This window comes from Syngnathus acus, chromosome 4, assembly GCF_901709675.1.
Source record: "Syngnathus acus chromosome 4, fSynAcu1.2, whole genome shotgun sequence".
In the NCBI taxonomy this organism is placed as follows: domain Eukaryota; kingdom Metazoa; phylum Chordata; class Actinopteri; order Syngnathiformes; family Syngnathidae; genus Syngnathus; species Syngnathus acus.
Window position 1 is genome coordinate 1,241,851 of NC_051090.1, and position 15,646 is coordinate 1,257,496.

Genomic DNA, 15,646 nt, shown 5'->3' on the forward strand with positions numbered 1-15,646 from the left:
TTATTGTTACTGTGATAGCCCAGTGTCCCAATACTTTTTATTTTGTTTAAGATGTAATCCACTAAAGCTAAGTTGTGTTGACTTGTGTTACGAAATAAAATAAAATAAAATACTACTGATCTTAGATGAGGTCGGGAGGATCTATTTTCTACCATTGTGTCTGATCTCTTGATGCTGTAGTTCACTATGATCACATGAGCGGCCACAGTGAGTTGGTGATCGAGAGATTGAGTAAAGAAGATGCTGGCACTTACACCTGTGTGGCAGAAAACCCAGTTGGAAGCATCAACTCTTTGGCTTTTGTAGATGTCAAAGGTAAGATGACATCCCTCATTTACTTGCAGCTTCAACCATTCATTCCCATGACATCTCTCCACATTCAGAGCCTCCCATCATTGACGGGGACCTTCACTCCAATCGTGTCGAACCTCTCGGCGCCAATGCCGTCCTGAACTGTGACGTTCGGGGAGACCCGCTTCCTACCATCCAGTGGAGCAAAAATGGAGTCAACTTACACATCGACGACCGCGTCCGTCAACTGGACAACGGTTCTCTGGCCATCTATGGCACAGTGGTAGGAAAGAACTTTAGATCGTGCGTGTCTAATACAAGGTCACATTTCCACGGATAATTGCTTCTTTTTGTCAACTTGTGGGTTTTAATGGAATTTTTCCACAGGTTGAAGATGCAGGCACCTATATTTGTGTGGCAGTAAATATTGCTGGCGTTGTGCAAAAAAGTGTCTCCCTGACCCTACAGAGTAAGTAAGCTGTGTGAAAATATCTTTCCGGGCTGAGCGTGCTGAAAAACACTTGTATTTTTTTCCCAGGTGCGCCCACCTTTACAGTAGAGCCCGTAACAACGGTGGTGGACGCCGGCACTACATTGGTGCTCAATTGCCAGGCGGAGGGTGAGCCCACCCCTGTGATAGAATGGTCTCGCCGAGGACGCCCTCTTTTAGCCAGCGACCACTTCTCCAGTCTGTCAAACGGCTCCCTCAGGGTGAACAGTGCCCAGAAGGAGGACACAGCTGAGTATGAATGCGTGGCGAGAAACTTACTTGGATCAGTACTGGTTCGGGTTGGACTGACTGTTCGAGGTAAGTCTGCGATACTCGTACACGATTACAAAAGGCTCACAATTTATTTTTCCTCAGTGCACGGAGGCTACTCGGAGTGGGCCGAATGGGGCCCTTGCAGTTCAACATGTGGAATTGGTTCCCAGAAGAGGCAGCGACAATGTAACAATCCACTTCCCGCTAACGGGGGACGCCACTGTGCAGGATCGGATACGGAGACACGCAGTTGTCACGGGAAGCCTTGTCCGGGTACGGGTACCGTTAACGGCTGGGGATGGTGGACGTGACGCGCGAGGCTTGAGGATTTGTACATTTCAATTTATAGTTGATGGTAAGTGGTCAGAGTGGTCTTCGTGGGAGGAGTGCTCTCGCACATGTGGACACGGTAACAGAACCAGGGTGCGGAGCTGCGCTAAGCCCCCGGCTCAGCATGGAGGCAGGCCGTGTGAGGGAAGGGCCCTTGAGGTCATCATGTGTAGTGTCCGACCTTGTCCAGGTAATGGCTCATGTTATTTTGCCATGATACTTCTTTTCCCATAGCATTTTGACTTGTGCAGTGGCAGGTGGCTGGGGGCCTTGGCTTCCTTGGAGCCCATGCAGTGAGACCTGTGGAAAAGGGATGCAGTCCAGAATCCGGCTGTGCAACAACCCCCCGCCCGCATTCCATGGGTCACCGTGCGATGGCACAGACACACAAACTCAAGTGTGCAAAGAGAGAGCATGTCCCGGTAAGCACGCCGTGGAATTCATTTGTACGAGTGAACTATCCTTTTTCCGGCATGTGCTGTAGCTAACTCAACAAATGATTCCGTTCACTAGTTGATGGGAAGTGGTCATCGTGGGTGAGCTGGGGAGCCTGCAGCGTCTCCTGTGGGGGTGGCACCAGACAGAGAACACGCCTCTGCGCCAGCCCTGGCCCGCAATACGGCGGCAGGCAGTGCGAAGGCAACGACGTACACCTTGACTTTTGTAATAGCGAGCCCTGTCCAAGTGAGTTCTCACCGCTTTGCTAAGTGTGACTCCCTGCGGTTAAGCGTTTTGTATTCTGTCTATTAGTCAACGGGAACTGGGCTCCGTGGAGCAGTTGGGGTCGTTGCAGCAAGACGTGCAACGGAGGGCAGATGCGGCGCCACAGGACATGTGACGACCCCAGGCCGGCCAATGGTGGCAGAGCGTGTGCAGGCGCAGACGCACAAATACAAAGATGCAACACGGGCGTATGTCCCGGTGCGTAATTTGAGTTGTGTCCTTCAAGCTGTTTGTGAGGATGTCTTGAGGGTGTTTTGCACTATTGCAGCTGATGGTAACTGGGGACTATGGCAGTCTTGGGGAGAATGCTCTGCTTCCTGCGGGGGCGGACAAAGGACACGCTTGCGTCTCTGCAACAACCCGTCACCTAGTCACGGCGGCCGCTCGTGCCCGGGAGACTCCTCCCAACTGTCCAGGTGTAACCTTGAGGCCTGTCCAGGTAAGCTATGTCCATATGCAAGTTCTTGCACCGAAAGCTGAAATCTTGTGTGTGTTTTCCAGGGGGGCCCCAGATGGCACGAGGAAGCATTATAGGGAATATCAATGATATTGACTTTGGTATCGCCATATTGAACGCCACTGCCGTCGACACCGCGTCTGGGGGCAAACTCATCAAAGCATCTATTTCCAATATACCAAGATCACTAGGTCAGTTACAAAAAAAAGAATATTTGAACGATTGGTTCTCAGTTGAGTAGCAAGTAACAAGTGAATCATCATTTTTGACACAATCTTGTCAGATCTCTGTAGAAACTTGCTATCCCTCAGTACTGTTCTAACAAAATCCAACTTTTTTTTTTCTTATTTGCCCATGACACACCTTTGGGTCCTGACCCAGAACTTGACAATCTCAACGGTTATTCCCTGGGACCTGCGCTATTAAAAACCCTCCCTGTGTCCTCTCACTTTCATTGAAGGGCCTGCAATGAGGAAGCTCATTTCCATTCTGAATCCCATCTACTGGACCACTGCTCAGGAAGTCGGCGAGGCTGTCAACGGGTACACGTTAACTGGAGCTATCTTCAGGCGAGAAACTCAGGTGGAATTTGCCACAGGTAGATGAGCTGCTGCCTACATGAACTTCACTGCTATGCAAAGAACCACAAATATTGGGTCATGTGCTTCTGTCTGGAAACTAGAATTGATCAAACAAAAATATTGCAGGGATCATAATGCTTCAACTCTCCATTGTTTCTTCTCAAACTTAGGTGAAATTCTAAGGATGACTCACATTGCCCGGGGCTTAGACGCAGATGGAGCATTGTTGCTGGACATCATCATAAATGGACAAATCCTTCAGCTGCCTTCACATGCCGAGATCAGCATCAAGGTGCACAAATGAATTTACATTCCCTTGCTTCTCATTTGTAACAATGATATTGTTTCTATCTTTCAAATGAAGTTCATAAGATGGGGTGATCACGCAAAATAAAGAGTGACTCAAGCGTGCTGTGTTCCTATCAGGACTACACCGAGGACTACATCCAAACAGGCCCGGGTCAGGTCTACGCTCTGTCCACCCGCATGTTCAGCATTGACGGGGAGAGCGTGCCCTACTCTTGGAACCACACCATCTCCTACGACGTGTCCAGGGGCAAGATGCCCTACTTGGTGCAGACGCTTCACGCCACCGCCGTCAGCGCTCAGTATCACAGCGTGGAAGAGGCGCTGGAATACACCATCCAAGCTCGTATCACCAAGGGTACAGTGCTATTTTGAGATGAAGGGACCCAGCTTTTCGTACTTTGACTTCCTACTGTAGGTTGCAGGCGCTTCTGTGTGGTTTTCTCATCTTCATGCCACTTTTCGTTTTCATTCCAGGTGATCGCAGTAACCAGTGTCCTCATGGATTTACTTTGGTTTCTGCCGGGCCCTACTGTGCAGGTTTGGTGTTCTTGCCCGTGGCTCTTTTTACGCTATAGTGATGGGCTGAAGGATGGTTTATACATTGCAGATGAGAATGAGTGTGAAGTGGGAAACCCGTGTTCTCACGCATGTCACAACGCCATGGGCACTTACTACTGCTCGTGTCCCCGAGGGCTCGCCATCTCAGCTGACGGCAAGACCTGTCAAGGTAAACACAGCTCATCCACACATACGCGGCGGCGGCGTTGAATGTCCATTGTTGTGCTAACCGAAACAAATGTTGGTCCCCGCTAGATGTTGATGAGTGTTTGCTGGGTGCGACCATGTGTCATGATGGACAGGAATGCGACAACACTATTGGATCATACCGCTGCGTTATGCGCTGCGGCCGCGGGTTCAGAAGAACGACTGCCGGCCACGGTTGCACAGGTCAAATTCAAAACATTTTGCATTTACTCCATTTTCTTGCGATAGAATAAAATAAAGTCATCTGGACCGAGATACGTTCTGAAGTAGACTATACGTTGAATTACATTTTTTGGAAGTAGACTAGACAATTACTTTAAAACATGTCTGAATCCAGAATTTGATTGTATGTAAGTAATTGACAAAGTCAAATGTATTTGTTGCCATTGTCACCTCAGCAAAATCATTCAATTGAGCTTCTTTCCAGTGACGGACGGCTGTTTTTAAATCTTCAGATATAAATGAGTGCCAGGAATCCAATCCATGCAATCAACTTTGCCTGAACACCGTCGGTAGTTATCGCTGCGCCTGCGAGCCTGGCTTCCAGCTCAGGAATCGACGCTGTGTCGGTGAGCGTGAAATGAAAACGATACTCAACATGTTTACCAATGGTTTGCACCTATTTGTATGAAAGTCATATCATTCCAAATTGTCCCTTCAGATATAAACGAGTGCAGACAGAGGGTCTGTCGATCCGACCAGCAGTGTAAAAATACCCGTGGCGGCTACAACTGCATCGACCTGTGCCCCGCCGGGATGACCAAAGGTGCCAACGGGACGTGCGTAGGTCAGTACGGTGTGCTCATTGCGCATGTCCGCCCGCCATCCATCCTAGCAGTGTTCATTGACTGGCAACACACTGTGGTAGATATCGACGAGTGCAACGATGGCACCCATCAGTGCCGATACAACCAGATCTGTGAAAACACCAGAGGGAGTTACCACTGCACGTGTCCACGCGGCTACCGATCTCAAGGAGTGGGCAGGCCTTGTCTCGGTACGTACGTACGTCATCTTTGGCTTTCAAACACTGAGCGGCTCATTTTCTCGCTCACGTTACGTTCATTTGCTAGATCTCAAAGGGATGATTATTCATCTTTTTATCGTTGCTTCTTTGTGTCTACAAGCGAACTCACCTGTTACTTGTAAACAGACACGTTTTTTGCCATCTTGTTAAAGGTGGCTGCTTGCTTACGCAACTCGAGCGCTGCCAACTGCCTCCCTTTAAAGATGCACTGCATGGTAGCGTGCCTTTTTCTTTTTGCTCCAGCATAAGAAGAAGTCAAAGAAGATAGTCAGGGGCTCCATTCTCCACGTCTCAGTGGTTAGGACTTGCACTTGAAGCGCACCAAGACCAGCACCTTTTCATTTCACATTGCTGTCACTTGTTAAATCTTTTTTCCCAGCTCTGCTTCATAACAGCACACTCCTGCCTGTAACATCATTAACACGTCTTGACTATCACAATTCAATCACACTGTGTGGCAAACTTGCTCGATCAATCTTTTTGTAAGTTGAAGGAGGAAGAAAAGGCTCGCTCAATCCATTTCATGAGGAATAGAAATGTGTTGGTGTACATAGGGGTAACTGATGTATCCCCTTCCCCCCCCCCATCCTCATCTCCCCGCACCACATTTCTTTTCTTTCTCTCCTGGTCATCTGCTTTCTTTCCTACACTTGTTCTCTCCTCTCTCTCTCTCTCTATTGTGTCCTCCCGGCGCTGGGCAGATATAAATGAATGCGAGCGGCTTCCGCAGCCCTGTGCCCACCAGTGCGTCAACACCCGGGGCAGCTTTCGCTGCACCTGCCCACCAGGGCGCTTCCTGCTGGGGGACGGCAAGTCTTGCGCCGGGCTCGAGCGCCTGCCGACTTATGAGAGTTACTCTTACGGCTTCCGAACGTCCTTTCCTGAGCGCCTCTACCACAACTTGGCTTCGCACAGCTATCACTCGTACACCGCCGCCAAAAGGGGGCGGAGCCGAAGAGGACTGCCCATAAATCAGGGCCCCAAAGCTTGTCGCGAGGGGTTTGTGTCCAAGGATGGCCGCTGCTTAGGTAACTATGGAGAGTAGGCAGGGTCACACAGAAAAAAAAACTGTTCACCTGCTTCAATGTGGACTGTAAAATGTTTGTTCTGTCGCTATTTTATGCTACTGATTATAATTCTTGATGGGAAATTCATCTACCACTCACAGTTCGACTTTAGCTTTGGTGTCAAATGCCATTGCATTATATTGAAAGGTGTTTCTAGGATTTGGCTCATGGAAGAGGCAGAATAGAGTGATGCCTTCCAATTCGCAACTTGATGATACACTGCTGGCATTGTGTGGCAGATATCAACGAGTGCGAGGTGAGGGATTCCTGCCAGCACGAGTGTATGAACACACCAGGAAGCCACAGGTGTCTTTGCCCGGCCGGTTACCACCTCATGGCCAACGGCAAGACGTGCCAAGGTGAGCGAGCGAGCAAGCGAGCGAGCGCCTGGCTTCTGGGCCACTTCAATGCAGCACATAAAAGACATTTGGATGCAAGTTGCCCGTTGTATTTCCAGATATGGACGAATGTCTTGAGCAGAACATCCAATGTGGAGCCAACCGCATGTGCTTCAACATGAGAGGAAGTTACCAATGCATTGACACACCTTGTCCACCAAACTACCAGAGAGAGCCCACCACGGGGTAAATGCAGATAAGATGAATGACATTACAGTTGTTGTGTTTCAAATTCACATTGCAAATCAGCATGCTCAATGGATTCTTAGCTCATTGTAATCATTTGATATATATTTCAAAACCAAAATTGTTCCACGCTCTTTACAGATCAATCCTCATTCTATATCTTTCAGGTTCTGTCTGAAGAACTGTCCTCCAAATGACCTGGAATGCGCTCTGAGCCCATACGCCCTGGAGTACAAGCTCCTGTCTCTTCCGTTCGGCATCGCCGCCAACCAAGACCTCATCCGATTGGTGGCCTACACGCAGGATGGAGTGATGCACCCTCGGACCAACTTCCTTGTGGTGGATGAGGACGTCACGTTACCTTTCGCTATTCGAGACGAGAACCTGAAAGGGGTGCTGTTTACTACTCGACCCTTACGAGAGCCTCGCACGTACCGCATGAAGGTGCGAGCCCTCTCTTACAGCCAAGACGGAGGCATCGAGTACCAGACCACCTTCATTGTCTACATCGCTGTCTCCGCCTTCCCTTACTGAGAGCACTTAACATGACAAAAGCTTGTATCCTCTTCATCCAACGCCACTGGGATTCATTGAGTTTACTTTTAGAGAATGAATATGAACATTATCTTGTGTGTGAGGGGCTATTGGGAACGTGGGTTTAAATAGTCCTGGACGATTGATTGCTTTTAATTTAATCATAGTTGATTCCAAAGCTGTTTAGTGGGCTTCAGGTCTGGGAGCACGTCAGGAAAGAATTAAAAATTGAGGAGCAATGACATTGAATCCCTGTTGATTCATTTATTTGGAGGTGTATCACAAGGTTTTTGTCCAAATATTCCAACTTTTAACTGACTGGGAAGTTCTTGAATCAAATGACATTGTGGAAAAGTGGCATGTATAAGATGTGACTGCATGGCACCCTCAGGTATCATCATCCATTGTAACCACGCATCATAAGAACCTCGAGTGATTCACCAATTGATGCCGAGATGTATTTTATTTTTGGGGATTTGTACAGAAGTGTTTTTGTTTTGTTACATGTATTGCTATGTACTGTCATTATTTTCTCTTTTTTTTTTTAAAATAAAAATAAAATGACATCACAGTGCAATTAAGCTTCAATGTCTTGCTGTGCTTGCATGGTCTTCCCAATCGTGTTGGCTCGTGAGTGAACGAATCGTTTAAAAGAACGAATCATTTCAGTGAACGAGAGTGAACGAATCACTTCCTAAAGTGATTCGTTCTTTTTTCAGTTCATACGACTCCAACCAGTAGGTGTCGGTAATGCGCATTGAAGCTGGTGCCATGGTGCCACCTCTTCCGGGTCATACCAAAGACTATAAATAAGGGACCCATTGCCTCCCTGCTTGGCATTTAGCATCAGGGGTTGGAATTGGGGGATTAGATCACCAAATGATCCCCGAGCGCGGCACGGCTGCTGCTCACTGCTCCCCTCTCCCCCAGGGGATGGATCAAATTCACACGGGGATGGGTTCAATGCAGAGGACAAATTTCACCACACCCAGATGTGTGTGTGATGATCAGTGGGACTTTAACTTTAACCTCGCCGTAAAACAAAACGCAGAAGAAAATGACGTCACTTCCCGTTTACGAACGAGTTGTGAATCGCATTTCCCGTTCCCCAACTGAACGCATCTGTGAGTGAACGAGTCAGGTCGAGTGAGTGATTTGCATTTCCAGTTCATCGCGTGAATGGATCAGTGAGGGAACGAATCCTGACGTTGCCGTTCGCGAACCAGGCAATTAATAATGCAATAGATGGGTGAACTGCCTTCCTTCCCTCCGTGCATCAACGGATCACTCAGTGAACGTGTTGCGTCTCCCTCCTGAGCCAGAATGTCCATTTACGATTTGCCAAGGAAAGAAAGTGGTTACTGGTGAGTGAAAGTGGTGAGTGGTTACTCACTGAAACACCACTTCTTTTATGCACGTTTTCTCCAAGCTAACGGCTAACTTTATTGCATGAAGGGATGCGCCGTTATGCAAAAAGGGGGAGATTATGCTTCTCTTTGGGTCATCTTGATTTTATAACACTTATAGTCGTTTTTAAGTGACGTGTATGCATATATACGCTTAAATATTGGTATCTAATATATGTACTGCAATTTTACAATAGATTGCTGGTGAAAATGGCGGTGCACCTAATGGAGTGTCCGAGGGACGTCACAGATCAACCAGCCAATCAGAAAGTGGGGGTGAGTGCGAGCGTGGCACTTTTCACTTTCATTTAAGCTTTGACCATGAATTGTGATTATTTGATTTATAAAAAAAGAGAACAAAAAAAAGGATCAGTGGGGGGGACCATTCGTTGAACGATTCGTTTGAACGAATCTATTGAGTGAACTGATTCTAAAGATTCAGTTCACTTAAAAGATCTGGAATGCACATCACTACTTCCCAAGCCGTGTTTTATGAATGGCAGTGTATGTATATATCTTATATTTGCCCTGCGATCAGCGTGTACCTTGCCTCTCATCCCTAGTCAGCTAGAAAATGGACTCAAAGAACACAAAAGAAAATTCAACCAGCATTCATACCATTTATTGTTTTGTTTTTTTGTCAAAAAAAGCACAAACATAAAAAAGGAATATGTCGTAAGGCAGTTTTTTTTTTTGTACATCAGTTTGGTATGTTTCCTTGACTCCTTACCCTGCAACTAGAAATACATGAAGCAGAAGACAATTGTACAGTTCTTCTGGTCATGTCAAAACAGCCTATACTGCATTAGAAAATACATCGAGCATCTGAGGATGCAGAACCAGATATCAAGATTGAACCTTTGACTCTATTTCTGAGAATGAAAATAAAGTCAAATGTTGTGAAGCTTTGGTGAAACAATGAGGAAACTTCACCCACGCGTGATCTGAAATAAGCAGGGAAATAAGAAACTGCCAAGGAAACGAGTTATGGAAAAAGGTTGCTGCTCTTACACCGTTCATTTTTTGTTCTCCATTACACAAGGGCATCCAAGTCATTCCTATAAACTCACAAGTAATCTAATTGTTTTATTTGGCAACAGATGAGCTCTACCTCGTAAGGCAGACAAAACCTTAACAGGTTTCATCTGGTTATACAAAATGTTTGGGATAATGATGAGAATGACAAATCAATGTGCATTATATTGGAACTTAGGTACAGAGCACACAAAAGATGCAAAAGGTCAGGTACAGAAAACCTGGAGGCAAGAGCAATTTTCTTTTTTTTTTTTAATTGAAGTCTGTGCATAAACACACAGACCAAATATGCATCACCTATTATTAGTCTCTCTCATTAAACAAAAATGACTGATTTTGCTCCAAAACATTTTCAATTTTTGAATGAAGTTGGGATTTGGTCATGACAAGAAAATATTCCTTATTTAAAAAAAAATAAGAATAATAATAATTCCCTAGGGTCATTAGTCCTATCTGAAGCACTTTGAGACAGAAACAGAGGATGCGTGTGTGCACTTAGTAACAAACATGACTTTGAGCACAAAGATAAATGTGCCAAATTCTTTTAGAACCCAGCAAAGATTTTGTCTAGCAATTTGATCGGACACAATCCCACCGGCGCTACTCAACTGATTTTCCTTGTATGCCATCTGTTACATTGTGTATGTGTGTGCGTGTGTGTGTGTGTCTGTCAAACACGTGCTCCACATTTAAACCGTCTTCCTGGCCGTCAGCACTCGTACAATACTGCCCACTCCTCCGGCGGCCAGCGCCTACAAATGTACACAAATGCATTTATTGACTTGGCACATTTCGACTTAGTTTTATTTTTCTTATTCTAAGGAAGTACCTGTTGTTTTGTTTGCATTACTTTGAACAAAATCAAATACTAACAATCATTTTAGAGCCTACAATACAGTATATTTATTTCATGCTGTTTCATCCCTGCAATCAATATAATGATTAGAATATAATTAGTTATAATAATAATTAAATAAATGAATATTATTCATTATAATGATTACAATAGAATTATTACAGTTCATAAAGATTGTATGAGCCTGGGACTAATAAACTACTATAATGGCCAAATTTCTGACTGGAGCAGACCAATGTACCTTTTCATGCCACTGCAAGAGGACAGCGCTGCTGTTTTCTGATGGCCTCTCAAACCCTTTGTAGATATACTTCATCAGCAGGTCCACGCCGTTCTTGTCCAGAGACTGAACTCCTTTCTCAATGTCACTGTTCTTAAAGGCGCTGAGCACCTTCAGCACCAGACCCTCCGCGCGGTCCTGGTGACAAATTGGACACGTGTGAAGATGTAAACATTGATACAGAAGCCAAAAGAGCAGAGAGCCAACCCCACCTTGACGTTCTGGTTCTTGGTGTTGATGGGGGGGTTCTTGAGGACCGCGTGTAGAGCTGCCATGTTGTCTCCTGTGCAGGGTTTGATCAAGGATGTGAAATACACTGCTTTGAGTGAAATGATCATCAACCAAAATAATGGCAAACTAAAATGCAAGATTCTTCCATCTGATTGGATGAAAGTCGGGGTAGGCGTGGCATAAAGCTTACAATAAGGAAGTTCCGCACTTTTCGACCTTATAAGGCATTCCATCCAAACATGAATGGACGTTTGCTTTGCAGCATCATCTTGCAACACGCACGGCAGTATTAGTGACACAATGAACAAATAATATTCACTCGCATGTCACGAATGACTGGCATAAACGAGAGCATTGAAGAAAAAGAAAAAAAAAAGGGAGGGTGGGGGATCTCGCTTCGAGCCATAGAGCAAGGAAAGACTTGAAAAGAGAAACCCCTGGAATGTGACTATCAGGCAAGTCTGGGCAGTGACTGGCCTCAATGCAAACGCCCGATTAGCAAGAAACAGACGCCCACGGAAACTCTAATAAGATCATTTTGGACTATTTTACGATGAGATGTTACACGAGAAATGTTCACAATATGCATGGCATGCTAGCATAGAGTGGGCTAATAAGGTAAAGGATATTGTCTGATGAGGGAGTCCACCTCCGCCTCGTCGGGACCCAGCTGGTTCTCCCCTCCGTCCTCCTCGTCCACAAATTTGTTCTCGTCGTACTCATCCACGTCCACTCGCCTGAAGCGGGCGGACATGACGTTCTTTGACATTTTGGGAATGGAAAAAAAAGTGGCAAGAAGTGGATGAAAGAGCGCAAAGGTTAAAGCTTAATTTCCGGCCTTTTCGCAGTCAAGTGACAAGCAGGAAGCCAAGCGACTGACGTCGTCTCTTTCCTTGTGTGGCTTTTGGTTCCGCGTTGTACGCTATCGCCGCCCTGAGACTAACAATGGAACTGCAAGCAGTCTGGAACGTGGCCGCTAGAGAGCAACCACACCTTACAAATGTTATAAAATTGCAATCGCAACGGTTCAAGGATTCATTCATATCTATATTTTGAAGAAGAAAAAAAAACTTGTATCATCTCATCCTTTCATTTTTATAATTGATTATTCAATTAATACTTTTTTTTTACACATTATTTAAATTCTGCTATATAATTTCTGCTGAGAATGCAATTTAATGCTGAGCTGAAATTCTTTCTCTTCATAAAATTATTTGTTTTTTGAAATATGGAATGTGAGAATTGTTTGAACTATTTTAATCGGTCAAGAAAGAAATGTGGAAAGGAAAATTAGGATAATATCTATCTATCTATCTATCTATCTATCTATCTATCTCTCTATCTCTCTATCTCTCTATCTATCTATCTATCTATCTATCTATCTATCTATCTATCTATCTATCTATCTATCTATCTATCTATCTATCAGTAGTTGAAATGGGAAAGATAGGAACCTTACTGGATGAATGTCTCATCCACTTGCATTGGAGGCTTTTGGTGGTAAAAATGTGTAAGACTGGGAAAAGCCAGAATTTGGTAAATTGTGGAAAATGACTGCTAATATGTTTGGAACGGTTTGAATTCGGGGGGGGGCTAGAAAAGCCAAAATTGCTGGAACAATAATAGTGCAAGATTTTGGGTGAGGAATAGCATACTGTATATGTGAATGTTCTTTTGTGCTCACATACATATTAAAATATATTCTGATGAAGAGTGGGAAAACCCAAACTTTGGGCTGAAAAAATGATGTCACTCACACTTTGGTTTTCGGTGTATAATGGGTACCCAAGGTGAACAGACCTAAAATTCAGTTTGCCCTTCCCCTGCGCTTGCAGCTAATCATGTACGTAACTGTGTACATACTTTCCATGGTAGGAGAAGCAATGTATATACTGTATACTTGCTGATTCATGGTGTGTAAATGTGTATTTATCTGGCTGCAGGTGGGTGGTCACTGGTGATTCCTGAAAGCTGCGCGTCACCACGGCTTTTAGGATTTTCCTGCTCTGGGTGAAAGTATTTGTCACAGGAAGTGGGGAAAACTTTCCATGTTGAACTTCAGGCCAGTGAATTTCCAAAAAAAACTCTCAAGGAGTATTTGACAGAACACAAATGAACCTTCACTCTTTTGATCACCAAGACCCTCGTCATATTAACTGGGACTCTTGTGATGTTGCTATGGCAACGGGCACTGAAGCTAAGGCTTTTTTTCCCTCACTCTTCTTGTTCAGTAAAGAATGTTTCATTTCCTTTTCTGCTCCATCTAGACTGTTGGCCTTCTGCCACGGGGCGAGTAAAATTCCATGTACAGTACTGGTACTCAAATAACTTTTAACACGCTATCTGATAGAGCAGTCACACACGCACACACACACACGCACGGTGTTGCGTGCATGGGTCATGAGTATCCTCCGTGAGGGCTTTTGGGAGTGCCCCAGCCCATCAGTGTTATGTGTGAATCAGCACATCAAAAGGTGAGGAGACGTGCGCATACATGACCTTCACGTGAAAGCCCTGAAGGAATGCAATGCACGCTACCCATCATTTCCTCTGGTGTAAAGTGCATTGCAGGGTACAAATGAGCTGACAAATGAAGAGCTAAAAAGACGCCTAGCTGTGTCCGCAAGGCATCTTTGAAAACGATCTTCCTGCAAGATGAAGGGGAGAATTCAGCTCTAAAGTATCTTAAGCACTTAATTTGTTCTCCCACATAAAGAGAATTGCAGCTTATTAAATGGAGCAATTTAATGACTTGACATGTTGGGTGGGACATTCAAGGTGTTTTCTAAATGTTTGGCGGTCACTGTTCCTGTGGTTAGTTGTTTTGTACTCCACTCTGATCCTAAAATCAGCCTCATAGTTTTGCGGATTGTTGTAGTTGTTCACCTTTCTGTACAGTATGACCTGCAGAACGTTTATCACGTGTGCTTGAAGGTAATCAAATATTTCCAATGTGATGCTTGACCACTACTGTCACGACTCGCCCCCGGTCAGTCCATTATGTGTAGGTTGTCATGGTTTCTGTCAGTGTCTGTGTGCTCGCCCCTCCCTTCCTGTGTCTACTCTCAATCGATGTACTAATCACAGTCATCTGCCGCTCATTACCTGTCTGTATTTAAGTCCTGTCTGCGTGTCGCTCCCTTTTCGGATTGTTCACGTCTCTCGTCTTGTCTGTCGTCGGCGTTCCTGTCTTTATCTTGTGGTTTTGTGCAGTTACTCTGGTCCCGAGTCGAGCTTCTTATAGTCTGTCTTTTGAGTTCTCCAAAAAAGCCTGGTCCAAGCTGCATTTGGTCGCCCAGCTCCATTCCCTCTATGACAACTACAGTGTCATCTGAAGACATGATGCTTCTTCTATTCAGCAGGTTGACTTGGAATCTCAGCAAAGATATCTCAAAGCGAAACATTATTTTTATTCGTTATATTTATTTTGTTTGATTCCTTTAAACATAGTTGTCATTCACCAACCATACCAGTAATTCTCAACACCTTACACGTTTTAAAAGAGATCTAAAAATGTGACCTATTGTTAATAAGTGATTAGCAGTCATCTCAGGTGCAGTATGTGAAAAGATCCTTTGTTTATACACTTCTGACCTTGAATTCTGAAAGGGGGGATCACCAGTCAAAATGACATTTCAGTGTAACCACTTGTCCAAAAAAAAAATAATATAAAAAATGTAACCGGAGCAAACATGAAAAGTTAAACAATTTCACAACAGCCCATTTAGTGAACCTTTAGCTAAGAACACTGAAAAATGTTTGTGGTTGTTTTGTTTTCCGGATATCTTCCAAAGCAGAGCGCTGTAACACGACCCAGGCTCAACAGCGGATCTGAACAATTTCCACTGCCCCTGCAGGTGGAGGTGGAATGTGTCAGATTCCAGGCTTCCCCCGCTGGAGGTGTAGGTGTGGCAAATTCCACTGACTATGCTTTTATGATGCCACTTGGCAACCTGGCCTCAACTCCACTTTTAGGAGTCAGGTTGAGGAAATGAGCCAAAGCTAGCCTTTATCTGACACAGTGGGCTGAAACAACACAGTCAGGCTCATAAATACACCTTCCGTTCGAATGTAGAGAAGGTGTAAAGTTTCTATGGTAACAGGCGTTGTTTAGGTACAATGGCCGCATTGATATCAGGCACTCCCCGCTCGCTCGCTCACTCGCTCCCTGTGGGTGGGTGAGTAAACAATATTGAAATGTTTGAGGGGTAGCACTCATCGTGTTTACCAATTACCATCAAACAAATGGTTACAAGCTTCACTCGGATGATTTCAGTCTTGAGGACATGTTTGGACGAGTCAAAAAAAAAAAGTGTTTTATATTGTTATGGCGTGATGAAGACGAACAAACAGGTAGAGTACACGCAAAGTTCTTACAGAGCGTTCAGAAGTCGAATTTGAGATCAT

At 45.0% G+C, this 15,646-nt stretch overlaps 2 protein-coding genes across 2 annotated transcripts in view; one reads left to right on the top strand and one right to left on the bottom strand.

The window, feature by feature from the left end:
* hmcn1 (hemicentin 1) overlaps positions 1–8,012 on the top strand; it is a 41,219-nt gene extending 33,207 nt beyond the window's left edge. Inside the window, exons 84-107 of the mRNA XM_037250373.1 lie at positions 181–315; positions 384–574; positions 679–760; positions 830–1,099; positions 1,157–1,327; positions 1,404–1,574; positions 1,636–1,806; positions 1,898–2,068; positions 2,135–2,305; positions 2,376–2,546; positions 2,609–2,755; positions 3,025–3,162; positions 3,316–3,437; positions 3,572–3,809; positions 3,929–3,991; positions 4,062–4,181; positions 4,268–4,402; positions 4,675–4,788; positions 4,881–5,006; positions 5,088–5,216; positions 5,948–6,274; positions 6,553–6,672; positions 6,771–6,897; positions 7,065–8,012. Coding sequence (XP_037106268.1) covers positions 181–315; positions 384–574; positions 679–760; positions 830–1,099; positions 1,157–1,327; positions 1,404–1,574; positions 1,636–1,806; positions 1,898–2,068; positions 2,135–2,305; positions 2,376–2,546; positions 2,609–2,755; positions 3,025–3,162; positions 3,316–3,437; positions 3,572–3,809; positions 3,929–3,991; positions 4,062–4,181; positions 4,268–4,402; positions 4,675–4,788; positions 4,881–5,006; positions 5,088–5,216; positions 5,948–6,274; positions 6,553–6,672; positions 6,771–6,897; positions 7,065–7,431 — 3,977 coding nt within the window. The 3' untranslated portion in view covers positions 7,432–8,012. The remainder of the gene's footprint in view (positions 1–180; positions 316–383; positions 575–678; positions 761–829; positions 1,100–1,156; positions 1,328–1,403; positions 1,575–1,635; positions 1,807–1,897; positions 2,069–2,134; positions 2,306–2,375; positions 2,547–2,608; positions 2,756–3,024; positions 3,163–3,315; positions 3,438–3,571; positions 3,810–3,928; positions 3,992–4,061; positions 4,182–4,267; positions 4,403–4,674; positions 4,789–4,880; positions 5,007–5,087; positions 5,217–5,947; positions 6,275–6,552; positions 6,673–6,770; positions 6,898–7,064) is intronic.
* A 1,431-nt stretch (positions 8,013–9,443) lies between these two features.
* On the bottom strand, positions 9,444–12,170 carry arpc5b (actin related protein 2/3 complex, subunit 5B). The gene is made up of 4 exons (XM_037250021.1): positions 11,869–12,170; positions 11,221–11,293; positions 10,970–11,146; positions 9,444–10,624 (listed from the first exon to the last, which is right to left on the bottom strand). Exons 1-4 carry the CDS (start codon positions 12,006–12,008, stop codon positions 10,562–10,564), a joined length of 453 nt encoding a protein of 150 aa, XP_037105916.1. The 5' UTR covers positions 12,009–12,170; the 3' UTR covers positions 9,444–10,561.
* Between the last annotated feature and the right edge of the window lie 3,476 nt (positions 12,171–15,646).